This window comes from Malaclemys terrapin, chromosome 3 (genome assembly GCF_027887155.1).
Source record: "Malaclemys terrapin pileata isolate rMalTer1 chromosome 3, rMalTer1.hap1, whole genome shotgun sequence".
NCBI lineage: Eukaryota > Metazoa > Chordata > Testudines > Emydidae > Malaclemys > Malaclemys terrapin.
The window spans coordinates 161,497,827-161,522,519 of NC_071507.1; the positions used below are offsets into that span (position 1 = coordinate 161,497,827).

General features: G+C 40.5%; 1 protein-coding gene across 12 annotated transcripts in view; it reads left to right on the plus strand.

Annotated features, from left to right (window-relative positions):
- The window catches only part of DST (dystonin), a 432,436-nt gene that overhangs the window by 340,596 nt on the left and 67,147 nt on the right, over window positions 1-24,693 (plus strand). For 10 of the 12 annotated variants that reach the window (XM_054022022.1, XM_054022027.1, XM_054022023.1 and 7 more), the window contains 10 exons: window positions 6,476-6,637; window positions 7,900-8,070; window positions 9,865-10,031; window positions 14,458-14,617; window positions 14,854-15,180; window positions 15,365-15,449; window positions 16,722-16,963; window positions 18,112-18,318; window positions 23,540-23,659; window positions 23,829-23,936. In XM_054022022.1, the coding sequence (XP_053877997.1) occupies window positions 6,476-6,637; window positions 7,900-8,070; window positions 9,865-10,031; window positions 14,458-14,617; window positions 14,854-15,180; window positions 15,365-15,449; window positions 16,722-16,963; window positions 18,112-18,318; window positions 23,540-23,659; window positions 23,829-23,936 (1,749 nt within the window). The remainder of the gene's footprint in view (window positions 1-6,475; window positions 6,638-7,899; window positions 8,071-9,864; window positions 10,032-14,457; window positions 14,618-14,853; window positions 15,181-15,364; window positions 15,450-16,721; window positions 16,964-18,111; window positions 18,319-23,539; window positions 23,660-23,828; window positions 23,937-24,693) is intronic. The other 2 variants (XM_054022035.1, XM_054022031.1) reach the window with 1 other exon arrangement.

Here is a 24,693-nt window from a genome sequence, read left to right on the forward strand (position 1 = left end):
GAGAGCTGGAAAGCTTATCAGCTACACTGGATGGTACATGCAAGCATTCATTGTTGGATTTCCTTTTATGCCTTCTTCTCTACAGCTGCACTTCAAAATGAAGACAAAACGGTGACCACAGTCTGCCAACTACGGTTTATAGTTAAGTCTTGCTGAATTTAAACGGAACGTAAATCTGCTGTGCCTTAGGAAAAGAATTGCTGTAGTTATTCTGCGCTGCAGTTGCCTTAAACAGGATAACAACTTTCCAGGAGGATATTTTGAAAATGAATTAAAAAAAGTTGCTTTTCTAATTACTAGTTTAAAGGGCTGTTTGATTGCATTTGCCTGACTACCTAGAAAACTGTTTTCCTGTGGAACTTCTGAATACGCCACAAAGAAGCTTAGTACAAGAAGAAAATACACTGCCTTTCAGATTAAGGTTATTTATAGCTACTGCCAAAAAAAAGTAAAGGACTGTTTTACTATTCTGGATTTAACTTATTTTTCCCTGAAGATTTTCTTTGTGCCTTGGTCTAAACTGTACACAGCTACTGTGGGATCTTTCTTTTGAAGCTTCTGCACCATGTCTTATTTATAAAAGGAGATGGAATTCTGCAAACCATTTAAATGGATTACAGTTAATCGGTCACCTACAGAAGATAATGTGCTGCCTACTATAATGCTTATTCATTTGGAAGGCTTAATCTGGAGATTTAAGATACAAATTTTGACCTGCAAAAAGAAATGAAACATTCTGTGGAATGTTATGCGTATTTGAGACACTGTTGGGTTTTTGCTTTGTTTTGTTGTTATATTGACAGACTTCTGCTCCTTACTTACAAAAGCACTTTATATTTTAGGAATAAAAATTAAATAAATCACAGCCTGGTAAAGTTATAGTTGCTTTTGCACTGATTATGACCTTAACCACCTCATAAATTATGACATAGATTTTGTATATGTGCTAAAGGCAAGTTGACTGTAGTTGTTCAGTTCAACAATGTTTTTCATGTTTTTCATTATATGTCACACTTCCTGAAAGCAGAGGCATAGTAGTACATTTCTGTAAATACTTTCAAAATGGGGAAGCCGCTTAGCAGGCCAGACTGTTTACGTCAGAATCCTCCTTGTGTAGGGAAGGGTGAAGAAGATGAAGATCTAAATATGGAAGACTGTTATGTTCCTCAGAGGTCAATCTATGACACAGTGAGACTGAATGAACAGATTGATTCAGGCTCCAAAGGCAGCCTCTCCTCAAGACATTTCACAGATCGAACTTTACCATATAGTCATAGAACACTGGATATTAGTACTTTGTGCCCCAATGGTGCCCTTACTTCTTCCAGTGTATTTGAGCTCAGAAGTCGTGAAGTTAACAAATTAGATGAAAAAACGATATTTGATGCACTTAAACTGAACAGTGATATAATTCGAACTGCTGGATTACCCAAAACAAAATCTCACACAGAAAAGAAAGAACATAGAAGATCATGGAGAATGTTTGTTCCACCCAATTTTGCAGAATGTGCAAATAAAAGTGAATGCTCATTTGTTGAAACTGCTGATAGATCAGATATAGCAAAAGAAGGCAAGTGCAAATGGGGCACTAATTCCCTCACCTCAGAAGAGGATGACTCTGGTCTATGCAGCCCTCCAACAGAAAGAGAAGAAAAACAAGACCCATTATTAGCAGGAGAGCAAAGTCAAGTCAGAAGTATATCTTCTGCAGAATATATCCATGTAGTAGGTCAATTTAGACAATTTTTTCCTGCTATTTCCAGTAGTGAACAGCTCATCCCATTGCTTGATTGCAGTAGTGCCCCTATTGAAGAGAGCTGCAGATTGACTTTACATGATGTTTCACAAACAGAAAAAATAGTGCAAAGTAGTCCTCAGAAATGTGAAAATGAGGAGACAGGGACCAAATGTTGTTACTCACAGAGTTCTTTGAAAGAGAACATCATATCAGATGCAGAACATCTCCAAGGTCACGGAGAAAACCATTTTACCGCAGACAAAGGAAAAGTAGAAAATGAGTGTGAAGTTGAAGAAATGAAAACACATGTCACAATGATAGAGGGGGACTGTGTGGATGATGCACCTCAGGATTTAGGCATGTATTATGCAAGTATTGCTGTTAATGCTAGCGACACAGATTTAGCAAAATATGAGATTTTGTCTAATGCAGAGGAATCTAGTATAACACATACAGATTCAATGGAAACAACATTTTCTGCTCAGGAACTGGAGTTAGATAATACCATAAACTGTCCACAAGCTAACCCAATGAGAATGAAAAGGAATGTCTGGACTACAGGAACCCACATAGAAACCTTGGATACAGTCTGCAATGGTCTATTGTCTAATAAGGTAATTCAAAACAAAAGGGTCTTGGAATCATTGCAGCAAAGGCCAAAAACTGTTCGTTTTGTTATCATAAAAGTGACTGATAGAATTTCTGATTATAAAGTATTATTGCATCTAGAATTTTATTTTTCATTTACTAAGAAAATCTGATTACTAGCATAATTTGCCTAGCACATTACAAGATGTCAGAAATTGGTGAGATGCTCGCTTTAGTAAAAGAATGAGGGGCAGTTTCTGACAGGGCTGATTTCTTCCAGCTGTTTGGTGCATGGCTATTATTGTCCAGATGGTGTTTGTTACTCTTCATTTGGAATGCTTCCACTGTGCACTGATGTTACCATTCAGTTTTTACACAAATTGTGGTTAAAGGCAATGCCATTCAGTGACAGTTCTGCCTGATTTATTCAGCTTGACCAGTCTTACTCATAAAGGTACAAATAACGGTATCAGATTATTGTGGTTTCCAAAGTACATAGATTAAAGATTTGTTACATGTACTGAAGCCCTTTTTCCTGAAGCTGCATGCCAAAAAGTGGATCTGAAGTTACAGTAGTGTTTTACAAGCACAAGATCTTATAACATTTTCTGAGTGGTGGATGAGGAGAGAAAGTAAAGAGTAAAGCTTTGTAATAAGTAAGGGGTGTTTGTCAAGTCTGTAATCTTTTTCTGCCCACTCTGCTTGATGTTTGAACTATTTCAGGGTTTGTTGCTGAACCGTTCTGGTAAATTACCCTCAAAGATCATTTTAATTTATTTTAAGCGTATGCATTGTTTACAAAGAGATGTTTTTAAAGGACAAGTTAGGGCAAAAGGCTCAGCCATCAGTTGTAATGCACTGCCTTTGAAAGATAAGGAGTTTTGGAATATAAAGGAAGTCTTTGTTATATATATAGTGGTTATCCCAACGTAGGAAGAAATGCTTGCTACTTTCCTTATTTTGCAGCAAAAGGGAACAGCGAGCTTGTTGGTTGTTGTAAATATTCACCAAATTGCTGTACAAAGTTTGTAGTTTGCTTGCCATTGTGATTAAGGTTTTGGAAGGTGAATGTAGGGTTACCAACTGTCTGGTATTGGACCGACCTGGCTGATGTTTTTATGGATTTGCCAGTTGCCAGAAAAATAACTTAATCTGCCGGGTATTTTTTATAATTTAATCTGCCGTGGGTCTAAAGATTTGCATTATAACCACAATACACTGGGATATCTAATGTTAAAGGTTTCTGTGTCCAGCTAAAGATGCTGCAGTGCTCCCACTTCACAGATTAAGTGATAACAGGTCAAAACTGTTAAAAATACAACAGCTGTCTGCACACCAACACGCAAGCGCATCCTGCATGTGTGTGAGAGAGGGTTTGTGTCATGGGAGAGTGAGGATATGTGCAGAGTTGTAAATCTTATCTATATGTGTTATATCTCTAGATACTATATAAGTGGCTGTTGAAGGGAGGGGGTGGTCTTGGAGTTGCCTAGTGGTTGAGGTTGCGTCCGGCTTGCCTTGTGTGAGCGGGGGGGGGAGGGGGGGGCGCTTTCTTGCAGGTGCTCAGTGTATTTTCTGCAGCCTCTACAGTGGCATGTCAAGCACATAGAAATTTGCTCCGCCACGTGATATCTGTGTCTTTAAAACACATAATTCACCACAGGGATTTTAGTGCCAGAAAAGGAGAGTAACTGGTATGCTGAAAGAGCTTCCTGCTCTTCAGGAAGCTGAAGAAGGTTGCTTTGAAAGCACTAAACCTAAAACAAAACTGTTGCTGAATGCCACTATAGAAGGATTTAGGGTCAAAAGTTGAGCATTCTTTACCATTGTTTATTCATCCATTATTTTTCACTTGTCTGTGTAATTAATGCGGAGGCTTTAGGCCAGTTTCTGAACTCATTGACACTGGAGTCACTTCAGAGTAATTCAACTGAAATAAATTGAGTTAGCCTGAATTTACACTGGTATTACTATGATAATAGTCTGGTTCTGCAAAGCTTAAATCCAATCATAGACAATAGAACTGAGAGACCTACTTAGAGCCCATGCAATCTGCAGAACTGTCCTATATAATAATTACGGCTACATTTTAGTCACGGGTATTTTTAGTAAAAGTCAGGGACAGGTCACGGGCAGTAAACAGAAATTCACAGCCCATGACCTGACCATGACTTTTATTAAAAATACCAGTGAATAAAACTTGAGGGGGGTGGGTGGGATGCTGCCGGGTGCCCCTGCGTGCTGCCTTCGCCTGCATTCACTGCCCCTACAGCTCCCATTGGCTGTGGTTCCTGGCCAATGGGAGCTGCGAAGCCAGCGCTCTGGGTGGACACAGAGGGGACGGGGATGGTGGCCCAAGACTGCCCCAGCAGTGGCCAGTGCACTTGGCGCAGGGGCTGCCCAAGCTGCCTCTGAGCCAGGTGCACCGGCCGCTGCAGAAGTCATGGAGGTCATGGAAAGTCACAGAATCCGTGACCTCCGTGACAAACTCGCAGCCTTAATAATAATGGGTATCTGCTGTTGTGCTGCTGCACCCACCTCCATATTCCAGAACTCATTTGCATTTCCTAAAACCTAACCGAAAAATTGTGTTTCCTTCCCTAAATTTAGGCTGTGCCCCTTGTCCAACGTTCAGAGACATTGCCCAGTTTGCTCCCTTGATGTATATTGTTAGTTTTCAATTCTTTTACTTACTTTTATATTGTCACTGTATCTATGGACCATGTTTATATCTCTTTGAGCATGCTTTATCTTCTAGATGTATCTCCCATTGTCTCATGAGTTCTTGTATCAGGTTTGTTGCGCTGCTTTGTATGTGTTCTAGTTTTCTATCATCCTCCTGAGCTGTGTTAATGTGAACTACATAGAGTGGCCACATTATGCCTAGGGTTGCCAGCTTTCTAATTGCAGAAAACCAAACACCCTTGCCCTGCCTCCTACCCTAGCCTTTCCCAAAGGCCTTGCCCTTGCCTCACCCCTTCTCCGAGGCCCCACCGCAGCTCACTCCATCCCGCCTCCCTCCTTCGCTCGCTCTCCCCCACCCTCTCTCACCACTGGGCTGGGGCAGGGGGTTGTGGTGTGGGAGGGGGTGAGGCCTCTGGCTGGGGGTGCAGGCTGTGGGGTGGGGCCAGGGATAACAGGCTTGGGGTGCAGGAAGAGGCTCTGGGCTGGGGGATGGGACTGAAGGTTTGGAATGTGGAAAGGGGTTCAGAGCTGGGGCAGGGGGTTGGGGAGCCGGCTACGGGAGGAGTTTGAGTGCCTGATGAGGTTCCAAGCAAGGACAGGGGGTTGGGGCAGGAGAGGGGGTTTGGGGTGTGGGCTCCGGTCAGTGCTGACCTCAGGTGGCCCCGGCATTTCCTGGGGACAGAGGAAGTCTGCGCGGCTCCCAGGAAGCGGCAGCATATCCCTCTGGCTCCTACGCGGAGGGGCTGTCAGGGGAGCTCTGTGCGCTGCCCCTGCCCCAGCGGCGGCTCCACAGCTCCCATTGGCTGCGGCATTCCCACCTAATGGGAGCTGCGGAGCCAGCGCTGGGGGCAGCGTGTGGAGCCCTGCTGGTCGCCCCTCCACCTAGGAGCCAGAGGGACATGCCGCCACTTCCCAGAAACTGCGCTGAGCCACCGGGCACTGAGCCTGCCTGCCCCGCTGCAGCCAACCAGACTTTTAGCAGTCTGTTCAGCCGTGCTGACTGGAGCTGCCAGGGTCCCTTTTTGTCCGGGAGTTCCAGTCAAAAACCGGACACCTGGCAATCCTAATTATACCTCACGAAGGCAGGCACGTTTGCACTGTGGAAACTGCACTATTTATACCAGGACTGAATTTGTCCCAGTATCCCAGCTGCAATCACACCAGGGTGGTTGCTCACATCCTAGTTTCTAAACAAAATACAACATTTGGTTTTTAGAGGTACAGTACTATAGTTGGTTGGTTGGTGGTGTACTGTCAACTTATATTTTTTTCAACTTTAATGGCATTGATTGTTTTTAGGATTTTCTTTACTTCCCTAAATATCATTTCTTTTTAATAATGCTATATAGCTATATGTTAGTTTTCAGTACTAAGATTTTACTCCCAATATCCACATCACAGTTGCTTATGTTCCACGTGTTATCAAAGTGTAGTTCAGATGTGCCTTTGGTTTTCCACCTGCAGGTATTCCAGAAAGAAGAGATTGAACCACTGCAAGTTAAACAACAGGAGGTAAATTGGCTAGGCCAAGGCCTTATTCAAAGTGCTGCTAAAAATGCTAGCACCGAGAATCTTGAGCATGACCTTGAAGATGTTAACACCCGATGGAAGACTCTCAATAAGAAGGTTATTATTTTGTATATTCACAAAATCAATTTTTGCCTTCCTTGTTTAGTATTTTCCCCTACGTGTCATCTTTCAAAATACAGGACATTAAAATATGTTCATGATAGTCATGGATTCTGTTACCTTAACAGAGTAACTTTCTTTGTAATTTTCTTAAAAATATTTGTGTCAATAGCTGCCAAAGTATGGTTGTCATTTCTACAGTTCTGTCCATTTTTCTGTAGGATTATTCCTGGCATTCTTAGCCAGGAAAGGTTCCCTCAGGACTCTTTGCTCCCCTCTGCATATGCAGAGCAGGGAGGAGTTTAATAGCTCAAGTTGTGTGGAGAAGGGATGGAGGTGAGACACATATATGGGAAAGGTAGCTACATGTTTTTTTCTAAACCATGTTGTAGTCACTTCTCTCTCTCCTTCATCCAGTGTGATTCTTTCTGTATTCACATTCACCATGGTATCAAAAAGTCTCTTCTATCATGTTCATATTCACCATGGTATCTGAGCATTTTCCAGTGTGCACTAAGTGGCACTAGGGCTCAGCTATGTGTTGCCAGTGGCATGTTCCCTTTAATGCACATCAGGGTTTATGGTGCTTTAAGCATTGCAAGTTACCCCTACTCAGAAGAGCAACTTCCCCCTTGTGTCATTCCTATGCCGTGAAAGGTTCTTGGACAGCAGGTGGGGATGGGATGTGGCAAGGGTGGGAGGCAGGAAAGGTGCTCATTGTCACAGGTTCCAACTCGGAGGATTGATGCAGTGGAGCAACAGGTGTCCATGGTTCATGGATATGTTTTCTACTTCCATGCCTTTTAAACTGTGAAGGGAGAATTGTCCCTAATGGGGAGTGCAATTTGGGGTCCTTGGCTGAGTCTTGTTACAAGGAAGCCTTTGTAAGTAAAATACACAGTTCCTAGAGGCATGTTTCACACCACTGTATCTCACCATAGTATCACTGTAGAACATAACTGTACAACACGGGAGTATTAGTTCTACTGCATCATTGGGATAAAATAGTTTACTGGGAATCAACCTCATTCCTTTAAATGGAAGACCACAGCCTAAGAGATAAGTGCCCTTGTTCATAACTACAGTGGTGGAATTTTAAAATGATGAATGTGAATTAACTTCTACACAATGATGAAGAGGTATAAGAATGAAAATACACTACAGTAATAAAGACAGCCATTCTGCAAGCCTTGGTTAATTGGCAGAAGTAGGAGGGGGAAAAGGAAAAGTGAGTAATACTCTCTCTGTCTTTCTTTCAGGTTGCTCAACGAGCTGCTCAGCTGCAAGAAGCTCTTCTCCGCTGTGGAAGGTTCCAGGATGCCCTTGAATCTCTGCTTAGCTGGCTCATTGATACAGAAGATCTAGTGGCCAATCAGAAACCCCCATCTGCTGAGTTCAAAGTTGTGAAGGCCCAGATACAGGAACAGAAAGTAAGTGAAACTTATTACTGTAGATTCAGATTCTCTCTCTGCTTTAGTGATGATAATGAATCCGCAATCTTCACTGAAGCAGAAAATCTGCTCAAGTGTACTGTATTACAATCAAGTGTATTGAAGTATTTAATGCAGCTGTGCTTTCCATACTCTATCTTATGGAATTATGTGGAGGGGTGTGACATTTCATTGTAGAAACTGGGCTCTGATTCTCCTTCATCTGTACTTGGATGCAAGTGCAAAATCTAGCAAGTTAAAAACAAAAAGAATCAAGGCATTTTAGACACAAAGCAGGAGATAAAAATCAATGTTTGGTTAATGGAGAAGTAGAAAATGAGAAGGGATAGAATTTTCATTTTAATATTTTCAAAGCGGTATTACAAACAGTGGAGCTAACCACTCTAGACATGAGCAGCATGTAGTAAGTGCCTAAATCCCACTGTCTTTGCATCCTCAGCCAGAATGTTGGTGCCCCAATATTGGTCATCTCCAATGTATGCAATAGTATGTGCTGGTATAAGGAGGGCTCCAGGGATTATCATCTCTTCTAAAATTTTCATAACTAGAGAAGAAGTGGGCATAATGCAGCTCATGGACCAAATCACTGCATGCAATTCTCCAATATGGCCCAAAGTCATTTTCATATTTAACATAGAGGCACAGTCTACAAAGCCTGAAGTTGCAGCAGGCAGTAGAGCATTGTGTGCCAGTAATACTGCAGAGACAGAGAGGTGGACTCCCTCCAGCCAACAAAGGAATGGTGGGAAAAGTAGGGAGATCATCAAGTTTTAGACAGAAATATGCGGGAGAAACTAATTTACTGTGTGATGTCAGTGAACCTAATTTTCAGGCATCCCAGACATGTGATCAGTGGAAAATGTAACTGCATGATCAGAGCAGTTGAATTCCATTTTTTGACATAATTTTTCAGATAATAGTGTATTTTCAAGCATTTTTTCAATTGTTATTGATTTAAGTTTTTAGTTGCACAAACTTATGGGTTTTAAGCATTTTATTTCTATTTTTATCATTTACATGTTCACAGCTGTGTGAAACAATGCAGGGGCAGACAATAATTAATGACAGTAGATGTTGAGATTCCACAAGTTAAAGCTTTATAACCATTAAAACAAAAAATGCATCACTTGTCAAAATATACAGAGTAAACAATAGCCTTAAATCAAACTGCACTAAGTTCTCAAGCAGCATTTTTCTTATTTTGCCTGTCTGTAAATTTCAGTTATTATCAATAGAAATATGTTTTCATCTTTTTTGTATGTAGGGTGAAATCAACAGTTACAGGTGAACATCTAATCCTTCCAAGCCTATATATGTTATCTGCACTCTACTGAACCTCAGCAAACATGCAGTTTTTCTATAAATACTCACACAAATTATAATAATAAAAGCTCATTAGCAAATACAGTGGATGTTAAATGTGACATTTTCCCATATGCATATGCACCAGTGAGGGCTGCCACACATCTTCGTCACACAAAAACCAATTAATACACTCATTTACAGGGAAAGGTCTTTTGTGGGGCGAGGACTTGGTGGATGTCTGCCACTTTCAACAGATAGAGAAACAACTAACTAGCTCAAGTCAGAATTAACTCTTTTTACAATATTGGCATTTTCATGGTAATTCAAGCATCTAATATTTCTTTGCAATTTTAAGTAGAGTGTAAATTTTTAACAAGATCTTGATGAATCTGCCTCCTTACATTTCCACAGCTGTGGGTTGATTCAGTTGTTTCCTAGCAATTTGATTTTTGATTGCTTTATCTCCAGCTTCTCCAAAGGTTACTGGATGACCGCAGACCTACCGTTGAGGTAAGCAAGCGCGAAGGGGAGAAAATTGCAGAGTCAGCAGAACCTGCTGATAAAGTGAAGATCTTGAAGCAGTTGAGTCTCCTGGATAGTAGATGGGATGCATTGCTCAGTAAAGCTGAAACAAGGTATTTGAAATTCTTTCATTCCTTTGAGAAATATGAGTTCAGCAGGGGATAGATGACTAGAAGCAGCATGTGGAACTTTATAATCTGAGACTTCATAAGCACTATTTTTTTGTCGCTATGTCAAATTTATTGTGCCCTGATGATAATATATATAAAGCTGATTAGTAAGAAAAGCAAAGGAAAATAGTTTGAACAGATCATTAGCTATTTAAAAAAAGTTTGACTATCCTGAAAAGCTAAAATGAGATACTTTAGTGAGATCAACTGCATATACATCTTCTGATTATCTGGAACACTACACCTGCATTAGTATAGGCAGAATGTAAATTCCTTGATGGAGAAACCACATTCTCTCTGTTCTGTATGGCACAAAACATGCAATCAGCTCTCAATAAATATGGTTCCTTAGAACTCTTAAGATCCTGAAATGTGGCTACAAAGGGAGAATATTACACTTCTCATTTTCAAATCAGGGTTATCTGAAGAAATGGATTATTGGTCCAGATCCTGTGAGTTGCTAAGCTCCTTATTCAAGGTGCTGGGCTCCCTCAACTCCCAATAAAGTAAAAAAAAAAAAAATAGTGCCACCATCATACTCAAAGCTGTGCAGAAAAAATAAGACGACACAGTTCCTTCCCTGAACAACTTACAGTCGAATTCTGATATCATTACAAAATTCAGATACACATAACACACAGGAAGACAAGTTAACATGAATAGTGCAAGTGTCTTTGGAGGGAGCAGTGTTTGAAGACCTTTGCTGAAGAAGTGTGCTTTCAGAGGGAAGATTTGAAAAGAGATCACTTGGTGCTTGAGAGGAGGAAGAGAGGGTGCTGTAAACATGTGAGATAGCATAGATGAAGGCACAAAACTGAGGGGGGAGACAGAGGCAAGGAGAGTGGTTAGGGAAGACTGAAAAGAGTGTAAATGTATAATGTTATGCATTACAATGAAAACAATGAAGTGCTTTTATCTGTATACTATATTATTGGGATTGGGATTCAGGCATTAAGTTTGTTTGGACTCCTCTGACACTCCCTAATCTTTCTAGCTGCCCCCATCTATCCCTATTGTTATTTAAGCCCTCATTTGTACACCTATAATAATAATAAATAATTAATAACCGGATTACTTAAAGAAATTAGTAGATTCAGTTAATAAGCTATTATACCATTCTGTGTTTAAAAAAAATACAAGGATCCATGACTCATTAACTGGAGTAAACGTTAATCTCATTTAATTTAATATTATCATACGAGTCTGGTGAAATTTATTTTCAAATCAAATTACAAGTCTGTCCAGTCCATCTGTTTAGATACAGGTTCGTCTCCATAATTCTTTGATTACACTTCTGAAAACTAAAATGACCAAAGACATATTTCTTTTTCTTGGGAGAGAATCACCATTATTCATAACTGTCCCTTAATGTTTAACACAGGATGGATTTTTCTAAAGTCTTAAAAATAGAAACCACTAAAATAGTCTGCTTTGGGTGAAATTTATAGGCGAGTAGGACAAAGAAAAATATTTTTGTAAGGGTGGAATAAAGAACAACAGAATCATAGAATATCCTGCTCAAAGCAGGACCTACACCAACTAAATCATCCCAGCCAGGGCTTTGTCAAGCCTGATCTTAAAAACCGCTAAGGATGAAGATTCCACCACCACCCCAGGTAACCTATTCCAGTGCTTCATAAAATCATAGAATATCAGGGTTGGAAGGGACCTCAGAAGGTCATCTAGTCCAACCTCCTGCTCAAAACAGGACCAATTCCCGACTAAATCATCCCAGCCAGGGCTTTGTCAAGCCGGGCCTTAAAAACCTCCAAGGAAGGAGATTCCACCACCTCCCTAGGTAACGCATTCCAGTGCTTCACCACCCTCCTAGTGAAATAGTGTTTCCTAATACCCAACCTAGACCTCCCCCACTGCAACTTGAGACCATTGCTCCTTGTTCTGTCATCTGCCACCACTGAGAACAGCCGAGCTCCATCCTCTTTGGAACCTCCCTTCATGTAGTTGAAAGCAGCTATCAAATCCCCCCTCATTCTTCTCTTCTGGAGACTAAACAGTCCCAGTTCCCTCAGCCTCTCCTCATAAGTCATGTGCTCCAGACCCCTAATCATTTTTGTTGCCCTCCGCTGGACTCTTTCCAATATTTCCACATCCTTCTTGTAGTGTGGACACAAAACTGGACACAGTACTCCAGATGAGGCCTCACCAATGTCGAATAAAGGGGAATGATCACGTTCCTCGATCTGCTGGCAATGCCCCTACTTACACAGCCCAAAATGCCGTTAGTCTTCTTGGCAACAAGAGCACACTGTTGACTCATATCCAGCTTCTCGTCCACTGTGACCCCTAGGTCCTTTTCTGCAGAACTGCTACCTAGCCATTTGGTCCCTAGTCTGTAGCAGTGCATAGGATTCTTCCGTCCTAGGTGCAGGACTCTGCACTTGTCCTTATTGAACCTCACCAGGTTTTTTTGGCCCAATCCTCTAATTTCCCTCTAAGGTCCCTCTGTATCTGATCCCTACCCTCCAGCGTATCTACCACGCCTCCCAGTTTAGTGTCATCTGCCAACTTGCTGAGAGTGCAGTCCACACCATCCTCCAGATAATTAATAAAGATATTAAACAAAACTGGCCCCAGGACTGACCCTTGGGGTGCTCCGCTTGAAACCAGCTGCCAACTAGACATGGAGCCATTGATCACTACCCGTTGAGCCCGACGATCTAGCCAGCTTTCTATCCACCTTACAGTCCATTCATCCAGCCCATACTTCTTTAACTTGCTGGCAAGAATAGTGTGGGAGACCGTATCAAAAGCTTTGCTAAAGTCAAGGAATAACACATCCACTGCTTTCCCCTCATCCACAGAGCCAGTTATCTCCTCATAGAAGGCAATTAGATTAGTCAGGCATGACTTGCCCTTGGTGAATCCATGCTGACTGTTCCTGATTACTTTCCTCTCCTCTAAGTGTTTCATAATTGATTCCTTGAGGACCTGCTCCATGATTTTTCTGGGGACTGAGGAGAGGCTGACTGGCCTGTAGTTCCCCGGATCCTCCTCCTTCCCTTTTTTAAAGATGGGCACTACATTAGCCTTTTTCCAGTCATCCGGGACCATCCCTGATCGCCATGAGTTTTTAAAGATGATGGCCAATGGCTCTGCAATCACATCCACCAACTCCTTTAGCACCCTCAGATGCAGCGCATCCGGCCTCATGGATTTGTGCTCATCCAGTTTTTCTAAATAGTCCCGAACCACTTCTTTCTCCACGGAGGGCTGGTCACCTCCTCCCCACATCCTCTGTCACTAGGTTGCCTCTCTCATTCAGTAAGGGGCCCACACTTTCCTTGACTTTCGTCTTGTTGCTAACATACCTGAAGAAACTCTGCTTGTTACTCTGAACATCTCTTGCTAGCTGCAACTCCAAGTGCGATTTGGCCTTCCTGATTTTACTCTTGCATGCCTGAGCAATATTTTTATACTCCTCCCTGGTCATTTGTCCAATCTTCCACTTCTTGTAAGCTTCTTTTTTGTGTTTAAGATCAGCAAGGATTTCACTGTTAAGCCAAGCTGGTCGCCTGCCATATTTACTATTCTTTCTACACATCGGGATGGTTTGTTCCTGCAACTGCAGTAAGGATTCTTTAAAATACAGCCAGCTCTCCTGGACCCCTTTGCCCTTCATGTTATTCTCCCAAGGGACAGAACAGAACAGAACCCCATCACAAATGTTGGAAATCTTAATGATGTTGTAAATATTGCCACCTTAGTTAGGGGGTAAATCTGTATCTTTATATTAAGGTAAATCTGGCACTGACAAAAATGAGAGTTTTAAACCTGAACCAGGAATGCAGGATTGGGGCTGTACAGTTCATACCATGTCACTGAAAAGATATTTAAAGACTTTATTTTACAAGTTGGAGTGAGCAAGATAACATGTCCTGAGTCAGCAAAGTACTTCAGTATGTGCCTAACTTTAAGTATATGTGTAAGTCCCATTGAAGACAATAGAATTTAAGCATGTGCTTAAAGTTAAGCAGAAGTTTAAGTATTTTCCTGAATAAAAATGAACCCCTGTATTTAAATGCTCTGCTTAACGGATCCTTAGGTTATTTTTAACCAAGTGCATATGAATGCAGTAAAATTTATTTTATTAACAAAAGATATAAAGTATTGGAATCTCTTGTTCAGCCAGTATGATTTTTGGAGTCTTTCTTATTAACTGTACTTTTATATAGTTGTTGGTTTACATTGTTTTTCTCTCTGTACTGCGGACGTGTATCTGTTTCAGCTTGTGGCTGGCTTCTACAATAATGTGTAGAATGTTTTTTAGTGATGAGGGCCTGAAGAGTTTTATTGAATCTCTCACACACACTTCATCACAGAAATGACCTTTATCTTGGCATGTTTACAGGAATCGTCAGTTGGAAGGTATCTTAGTGGTAGCACAGCAATTCCATGAAACTTTAGAACCCCTGGTTGAGTGGCTGACCACCACTGAGAAAAGGCTTGCAAATTCTGAACCCATTGGAACACAAACTTCTAAACTGCAGCTGCAGATTTCTCAGCATAAAGTAAGATATAAACCAGACATTTGTGTCATTCATATGGGGAATTCTTTTATGTGAGTTTGTGAAATACAGTAGAACTGGGATCTCTGTTTTTTTTACCCATTAGTCCAAATTTTTTATTTATAATTGACAATAAAACCATTATATTTCTGTTGTTCTATAGTTCCATTTGTATTTGCTTTTGTGTCTGTCCATTTTTATTTTCTGTTTTTCTCCATTATTTTAAAAACTTCATTTAGGCATTAGAAGATGACATCCTTACTCGCAATAAAAGTTTACATATGGCCATTAGCATTGGTCAGTCTCTTAAGACTATGAGCTCCAGAGAGGATAAAGATATGGTGCAGGAAAAGCTAGATTCTTCCCAAGCCCGATATATTGAGATTCAAGAGAAGAGTAACAGCTGGTCTGAGCTGCTCCAGCAAGCCTATTGCAATGCTCAGATTTTCGGGGAAGATGAAGTTGAATTGATGAACTGGCTGAATGAAGTACATGACAAACTGAGCAAATTGTCAGTCCAAGATTACAGGACAGAGTCACTCATGAAACAACACGCTGACCTGCTGGTATTTTTATTTCTTTTCTGTTGAATTCATTTATTTATTTTATTTATTTTTTACTTTATATTTTATGTCCACCATTTATTTATTTCTCATTAATATATTTGATTTGAAAGGTGATACAACTATTTAAACTAAAAATAACTTGATCTGTCACCTCAGTGCTTACACAAATGGCATCTTCTCGTAGGTGCTTCAGGAAGAGATTCTGCTCAGAAAACAAAATGTTGATCAAGCTATACAAAATGGCTTAGAGCTTCTCAAGCAAACAACAGGTGAGAGCTTTTAGGAAATTAATGATTCAGCAGCCTTTTCCTCATACTTGTAAGTGATTATGGGAAAAATAAGCTGAAGTTTGTAAATATTAGCCTTTAGTCACTGGCTAGATTTATTCACTTCATTTAATTGTTTATTCTAATAACTATTAAAGTCACGGTATGTTATGTCTTTGGGCCAAATTCTCTGCTGGTGTAAGTGAACATTGAAGTCAATGGAGATGTACCAATTTAGCCCTTGTTTTTTTTTACTTTTGGTTGATGGAAAATTATTTTACTGAACCTCCATTTTGTTCCTACTAGCAAGTTATGGACATTACTCATGATGTAGGACTATTTGGCATAGGACATAGCCTTTTCTCTATAGAAGCCCAGAAATGAAGGTAGTAGGCTACCTTTTACTGTTAGAGAGGCTGCATCCTCCAGGTCAGAGCTAGTATTGCGGGAAAGGTTGCATTCCAATTGCACACAACATATCTGGTCTGCAGAGGAACATCTATCTAAATGTTCCAGTGCTCCAAGTATTTGAACTCTCAAAGACAGGAGGGAAAACCCTCCTCTGTTACCCAGTTAGAAGTTATGTTATCGGGTAAAATCTAAATATATTGCAATAGGTCTATTACAGGAGTCTCTGTCTGCTTTTTGACCTTTGGGCGGTGTGTGTCTAATGATTGATAATTAGACTGTATGGTTCAAAGAATAATTCAAATTATTCTTTGAACCATACAGTCTAATTATCAATTAATTATAATTTATAAATAAATTGTAAATTAATAATGTAAATACCACTTGGCATTTTGAAGCTCCATTCTTGCACTTTTATTGATACATTTCATAACCTGTGTCAACCTGTATAAAAATGAATGTAAATTTAAGGAGGTTTTTATATAGTCTGTGTTTGGGTAAAAAGTATGTAAATTTTAATATTTGCCTTTTAAAGAAAAAGAGAACAAGAACCAATTTTTATATCTCCAAAGAATAACACTAGAGTTGGGCCCAATCCTCAAAGCTTGGGTCCAGATCTCCACTTGTCCAGAGTTTGGAGTGGAAAGAGAAAAAGCGACAAATCCAGAGTTGGTGTAAATTGTCATAGCTCCGCTGGCTTCACTGAACAATTCACACCAGTCTCTGATCTGTCCCTGGGTCTTGTTTGGGTCAATCTGCACATAAGAAACTAAAAATATATTAATTATTATTGATGGGTTTTGTTTTGTTTTGATTTTCTTTTCTTTTTTTGCATTCATGTGAAATAACATCCCTTTGAAATTTTAGGTGATGAAGTTGTAATAATTCAAGATAAATTGGAAGGCATTAAAGCAAGGTACAAAGATATTACTAAATTGAGTTCTGATGTATCCAAGACTTTAGAGCAAGCTCTGCAGCTTGCAGGTCAACTGCAGTCCACTCATGAGGAACTCTGCATATGGCTTGACAAAGTGGAGGTGGAATTGCTTTCATATGATGCTCAGACCCCCAAGGGAGAAGAATTAAGCGACGTACAAGAAAGACAAAAAGTATGTTCTAAAAGCTGTAAACTGTATATATTGCTTTGTTATTTTTCATGTAAAGATGTGAACTAGTTAAGTAGGTTAGCTTCTATTTGGCTGGAGGATGTCTTGCAAATGATCATAATTTGGCACCAGATCAGCTCTCTGACTAGGAATAAAACAGTAAAGAATCACAATCTCTTTTTAGCAGTCACTGATGAGATTTGGCTGAGGTTTATTATTAGTGCAACAGGAGAAGAGCTACATTTTGTTCTAGTTCAGTAAGCTACCGATCCCTGGGAAAACTCTTGAATTGTCAAACAAAGTTATTTTTGTTCTTTAGTTGTGTCACAGACACAAAAAAACAACACCTTAAAGTAGGAAAAGAGCCTGTATTTAAGATACAGTATTAATTTCAGACTAGTAACAACTATTATTTGGAAAGAAACTGCATCCGAAGAAGTGAGGTTTTTACCCATGAAAGCTTATGCCCAAATAAATCTGTTGGTCTTTAAGGTGCCACCAGACTCCTTGTTGTTAGTGTTAGTAGAACACTAATAAAACCATTACATGAAATAGGTTACTAAATTGCTAAATAAATACACTTATTTTGGAAACCAGATTAAAAAATAACAGAAAATTAAAATATGGTTGCATGTGGGAATAAAAAGGTCATTTCTCACTGCACTTGTAATGATTTTGACTGATTGGCTTTAATTCAAATGTTCATTTAAAAATTCACTTGAATTTAGATAATATTTTGCTTTATTTCACACTTGATTTTACTTTGATGGTGAATTTGTTCCATAGAAAGATGGTTGCAAAGTGCAAAGAATATGTGTTTGCTTTCTTCTCTTTGTTTGCTTGATTAAAGACTGACAACTGTATTGAATTCCAGAGAATGACAGTCTACCATGCTGATTGGAGGAATATATTTCAGTTCTGTTCTGTGGAAACTTCCCTTCAGGAATCACCTGCCTTTCTGTCAAACAACTTAACAATAACAAAGGCTAATGTAACTGAGCTGAAAATAAGTGTGCCAATTTATCCCTTTTGTTCGCCTGTAAAATGTTCCAGTTCTTGCTTCTTAGAGTAGACAGAAGAATAAAAATATGTGCAAGCTGTGTATGTTTGGCTCTTATGCTGGCATGTTTACTTTAAATGGCCTTTTTCAGGAGTTGAAAAAAGAAGCAAAGAACAACAAAGGCTTATTGGACACCCTCAATGAGGTCAGCAGTGCCTTGCTGGAATTGGTGCCATGGAGGGCAAGAGAGGGGTTAGACAAAATGGTGATTGAGGACAATGAGCGGTACAGATTAGTGAGCGACACGCTAACTCAGAAGGTGGAGGAGATTGATGCTGCCATTCTAAGATCACAGAAGGTACTAAACAGCTGTTTTTGTTCTTTAGGCAATAAAAAGTTTGCCTCCAGAAATCTGTACCTGAACAAAGGTTGTTCGTTAACAATATTGCCATACATTTGATATGCTTGAGCAACTAAAGGTTTGTTTGAATAGAATGTGACTGCACTGTTCAGACACAAGTGCCAGAGCAAAACTAATCTGTACATTGTTGTAGCCATCTGCCTCATTGTTAACACAAACCTTAGAGATCAGTCTTGTAGCCAAAATCATGGGGAGTACGAACCTGTGGGGACTTCAGTGGAAGTTTTGTCTGAGTGAGGACTACAGGCTCAGTCAGGCCCTGTATCATTTACATTTTATGATGTAATACATACAATATGGCCCAGATCTTCCGCTTGTTTAAATAGGTGCAGCTCTTCTGAAGTCCATGTATACCAGCTAAGGATCTGGCCTTGTGCTTTTGTATTTTCTGCAGCTAACATGTTGGACCAACTTATTTTAAACTGCACTCAAGGACTGAGTTAATGGTGTAATTTGCATGCAGCTGCAAGAAATAAATTGTGAATATATGTGTGTGTTTCTAAAGTTTGCTTAGAAAATAATTGGGTGATTTTTTAGAATTGGCACTTGCATTTCATAGATGTAAATCTGTGTGGTCTCACATCTAGCTACCTGATGATAAGAGAAAAGCGGAGCTGTAAATTCTCCAATTTCTGCGTGAAGTTAATTTTACAAACACAAAAATATGTATGGAATTTTTTTCCAATGCCCATAACACCAACAAACAGAATTGGCTTCAGCCAAGCTGAAGTATATATGGCATAGTTTCAGAACTTTGTGGAAAATGACTGTAAGAGGATTGGTGATAACGGAGGGTCCTAAGGTTATAAGTAATTTATAAATATTCTATCTTTTATGGCATTCACTCTGAATATTTATCTTATCTCAGCAGACACCTTTATAAAATTGTGGGCTGGATCCCCAGGGGCATGTGACCCGGGTGTATATGTGGGTTTCTACCAACTTTCTCCCCCACACTTATTGTAGGGAGTAGTCAGGGACCAAACCAGCCCCTGGCACAATTTAGACAGCTTCAGGGCTGCTTTCATTTGCACTAGTGGATAATAGTTCCAAAGGGCTGCTCCACCAGACAGCATCATGAGGACACATTGCACTCCAATCGTGATCCCTCCTCTCCTACCACACCCAGACCACCTCAGACTTCTCCTATGTTGGGGAAGCCAGAAGGGGCTGGTGCCAGGCTAGGTATGGTAACTCCAGGAGCTATGTATGAGGAAGGAGCCAACCTCCTGCTCAGGGGTGTTACAACAGGCAACCACCTGAAGTGTTATTTGGGCAGAGATGTTGAGGAGGGATGAATGTAGTCGTAATTTAACAGTGCTGCAAATACTTAGAGGTTTTGCAGAGGGTCAAAGGCAGCAAGAACACGTGAGCTAGAGCATAGGTGCCGACTACAGGGGTGCTCTGGGGGTCAAGCACCTGCAGAAAAAAAATAGGGGATGCTCAGTACCCACCAGCCACAGCTGTTCAGCAGGGTCGTAGATCAGCTTGGGGGAGAAGGCAGAGCAGGGGCGGGAAGATTTAGGGTGAGGGTAGGGCCTCAGGAAAAGAGGTGGAGTAGGGGCGGTGCCTTGGGTAAGAGCGGGGATGGAGCTCCCACTGGGGAAAAAAATCAGCGCCTGTGGGCTAGTGGGTAAGGAGGCACTGGTGTGGAGTTAGAGTGGACATTTTTGGTCACTGAAAAAAGAGCAAGGCATGGGTAGAGAGCAGCTCAAAGATGTGAAAGAAGAGTCCTGATGTGAATGTCAGATTGGAGATTAATTCTTGTAACTAACTGGTCCAAAATGATCCCAGGTGTAACGCCACAGAAGTCTATGGAATTACTCCAGATATCATTTCAACTCCCAATATTGAAGCTATTTGAGTCAAGTTCTACCCTTGTTCCCTGGGAGTTCTGTGTAGAAATAAAATATAAAATTGTCCATTATGTTTGCATTCTATGGGTCCATTCTGCTACTCTAGTTGTGCCAAAGAGGAAGCTTTACAGAGTGTTAACAAAGGAATTCTTAATTATTCATCACATTAACAAGTCGTCCTTTTCTGATCAAACAAAACAGGAAATAATGTGCATCAGGAATATTAATTTGATGGTATCAAAATGATGAATTCTGACTTGGCCAAGGTAATTTAAAGCTCATAATTTACTCTGTCCTCCATAATGGAAATAAAATGCCATTGTGAAATCCTGATACAAGCAGTACCATTTTTTCAGTGTTCATTCGTTAACATACTATACATACAAATCTCACCTAGAAACTCAACCTGAAAGAACCATTTAATAACACCTTTGGAATGGAAGTTGTTCGTAACTTTGAAATGCTCATAGCAGAACAAAACGTTATGGTTATTCTTTCAAAAGTTTTCAACTGAACATTGACTTAGTACAGCTCTGAAACTTTGCTATGCAGAAGAAAAATGCTGCATTTAACCATCTTAATTTAAATGAAACAAGCACAGTTTCCTTACTTTCTCAAATCTTTTTTTTTAAATTTCCCTTTATTTTTTTAGTAGTTTGTGTTTAACATAGTACTGAACTGTATTTGCTTCTTCTTTTTTTGTCTCTGCTGCTGCCTGATTGCGTACTTCCGGTTCCAAATGAGACGTGTCATTGACCAGTCAGTTTGTAACTCTGGTGTTCGTAACTCTGAGGTTCTTCTGTAGTTGTGTCACAGCATTCAGGCATTCCATTACCATGTTTACATCATGACCTTCTTCAATGGGGCATTTATTCAATATTACGACATACCCATGGCAATGCAACAACAAAAAGAAACATTTCAAGTAATTTGTAGTTCTCTATAAGTCTATTCACTGTCATCTGCCCTTCTTCTGACCCCCCTTTTAGAGGAAACAAAGCAGCCTTGTTATGTTTGCTTAGCATATCCTGAGATGCCTTGCACAGCATGTCAGACAGTGTGAGACACACACCTGTGATAGCATTGAGACCCCTGCAGAGTAAAATGAGCTTTAATCTGATGGGTGGACCCAAAGAGCCACATGCAGCTCTAGAACCATGGTGTGAATACCACTGGTGTAGTACACTAGTTTGGCAGTAGTATCATAATGCAGACTGAATGAGATTATATTTTTCTGTAAAGTAGTTGCAAAATTTAGGACAAACTTACCTTCTATCACTATAAATGAGAGATGACATCTAGTGGAAAAATGTTTGTGCTCTGTTTCGTATAACAAATGGATTAAAATAAGGATGATAAAGACTGACTCATAAGGGAAAAATAAATTTCCGGCCTATCCATGCATAATTACGCACTAAGACACGACAGACTTAGTGGTTAAAGTACACCTCGGGTACATTGGAGGCGCACTGCAATGGTGGGTCTGCAGCTACAAACTTGTAAACTGTGGGCTTTGTCAAGCTAAGTCGGTGTGGTCAGTGCTGGAATAGGGAACCTACAAGAAAATCTTACAATGCACGTGACAGAATATGACACAGTACCTTTTCATTGATTTTCAAAAGAGCGCAGGGAAAGAATTTCAAGTGCTCAACACCCACAACTGGAGATGGATTTTCAGAAGAATTCAGCTGTCATTTAGGGTCTGGCTGCCCTGGAGCACAAAGGTGTAAATTCCAGCTCAAGGAGACATACCTCCACTAGCTCTGACTGAGCTAGCACACTAAAAATAGAAGTGTTGCTGCTGCAATGTGAGTGAGGGGAGGGGCTAGCACAGGGATCGGTAACCTTTGGCACGCGGCACGCTGGGTAAGCCCCTGGCGGGCCAGGCCGGTTTGTTTACTTGCCACGTCCGCAGGTTCGGCCAATCGCGGCTCCCACTGGCTGTAGTTTGCCGCTCCAGGCCAATGGGGACTGCGGGAAGCGGCGCAGGCCGAGGGATGTGCTGGCTACCACTTCCCGCAGCCCCCATTGGCCTGGAGCGGCGACCCGTGGCCAGTGGGAGCTGCAATTGGCCGAACCTGCGGACGTGGCAGGTAAACAAACTGGCTCAGTCCGCCAGGGGGCTTACCCTGGCGGGCCACATGCCAAAGGTTGCTGATCCCTGGGCTATCATGTACCAATGGTCTCAGACAGGATCGTTCTCAGGGTGGCTAGCCCATCCTGTCCTTGCACCACTACAACTACACTTCTGTTTTTAGAGCACCAGTTCAATCAGCGCTAGTATGGGTATGCCCCCTCATCTTCCAGTGCTAGTGTTGACATACTCAACATCACCTAAATATGAGCCAGATTTTCAAAACTGCTCAGCGCCCACCAGCTTCTACTGTGACATTTGTGGACAGATTTTCAAAACAATTCAGCATCCAACATGTTGCTTCTCCTTGGCTTCACCTCAAAAATACCCCTAAAACTGTAGTGTCCAAATGCATGTTTGCCCAGAGGGTCATATAGACATGGGTTGAATCTGAACTATGCTGTGTTCAATCTACTGTGCCCTTTCTACGGGTTTTAGGGCCCCTTATACCTCTTTTCCTGGTTCATTGCTCCTTTCTGCACAATGTAACAGAACATCGCCTCCTACTCAGAAATGCTTTGAGATATTTTTTTAAAACATCAAAGTATTAACTAATTCTAATGGAAAGTCAATTCTTCAGGAACAGAACAGGCTGTGCCCAAATTCAAAAAGAGTATTTTCTCACTTAATCCACCAGTTTTGCATTGACTTCAGTGGGGCCAGGATTTCAACCTTATTGTCTAATATTGCACTAATGCTTCTAGGTCTCATTAAACTTCTTAATATCATAAGATTATATTGATTTGTCTCCAGATAATTACAATAAAAACATTTTAAAACAGATGGAAAAAACAAATGAAAGTTAGGGTCATCACTAACAAGGAAAAGTAATATTCAGTGAAAAATTCTACATGTACTACATTCTCTTTGATCTTCCACTGTTGTCTGATAGAGATTTGCAAGTTTGAGGAAAGTACATTATGCCTCTCTTATTTTGCTGCTGCTTTTTCATGCTTATGAATTAAGCTGATTTTATTAAAGCTCTCAGTACCATTTTGAGCTCTATAGTTCACATATATATGAAATTGTATATAGAAATGGACTATTATCTTTTTAACAATTCAGCATTTGCATTTTTTTTAAATGTGGCTTTTTAACTACCTAAAGACAATCAATTCAAGCTTCATAATATAAAACTGCTGAACTAATTCATGTCTCCTTTATTTAGTTTGATCAAGCAGCTGATGCAGAATTAGCCTGGATTGCAGAAACAGAAAAAAAATTGATGTCTCTGGGTGATATTAGGCTTGAGCAAGACCAGACCGCTGCTCAGCTACAAGTTCAAAAGGTAAAGAAATGCATTTCCAACTGTCATGTTAATTATTGGCCAGTGCTTTCTTAGTCTAGAAAATGTACTAGCATGATTTAATTTTCAGTCCATCATAATGCACTTCGAAAATAGTTTTTGCTTCATGTACTCAACCTTTATTGCTGACCGGTATTTATTGTGTCACAAGGCATTTACCATGGAGATTTTGAGGCACAAGGATGCTATAGATGAACTTGTTGAAACTGGGGATGAGATTATGAACACATGCACTGAAGAGGAGAAACAGTCCATGAAGGTAAGGTACCATAACTCACAGCTGGCATGATGGCTTTGAATCTCTGCATTTACAGAGCCACTCCCACAGGATCATCTTTCTTTTTCGACTATTATTGATCAGGCAAGTTCATCAGTTGTGAATAGGAGATCATTTGATCTGAGCAAACAATCATACAGGAAGGGATACTCTTGAGGCACAAATTCCCTTGAGACTTCTTTCCTTAGAAATGTTTAGCAATGTTTACTTCATTGTCTTCCATTGATTTTTAGGCCTGATTTTGCCTCCTTTACCCACCTTTGAGTATTATGTAAGACAATGTGACTATCTGGGTGATTAAGTATCAGTCAACATGAGTAAGTGTGGGCGGTGGGATAGCTCAGTGGTTTGAGCATTGGCCTGCTAAACCCAGGGTTGTGAGTTCAATTCTTGAGGGGCCACTTAGGGAGCTGGGGCAAAAATCAGTACTTGGTCCTGCTAGTGAAGGCAGGGGGCTGGACTCGATGACCTTTCAGGGTCTCTTCCAGTTCTATGATATAGGTATAGCTCCATATATTATAATTGGCCCCTTTATAATCCACAGCAATGCAGTAAAAGCCTGTTAGGAATCCTTTAACGGTGTTACTATTTATGAACAGCAGTCAGCATTACAGCTAAAATCCAGATCCCACTGTTTGGCTTGTGTTGCTGGGTTAGACAATCAGGAGATGCGCCGAGGACAAGAAAGAGGAATCTTCCCTCAAGGGCTGTGGAGCCCTTGAGCCCACTGATTCAAAGC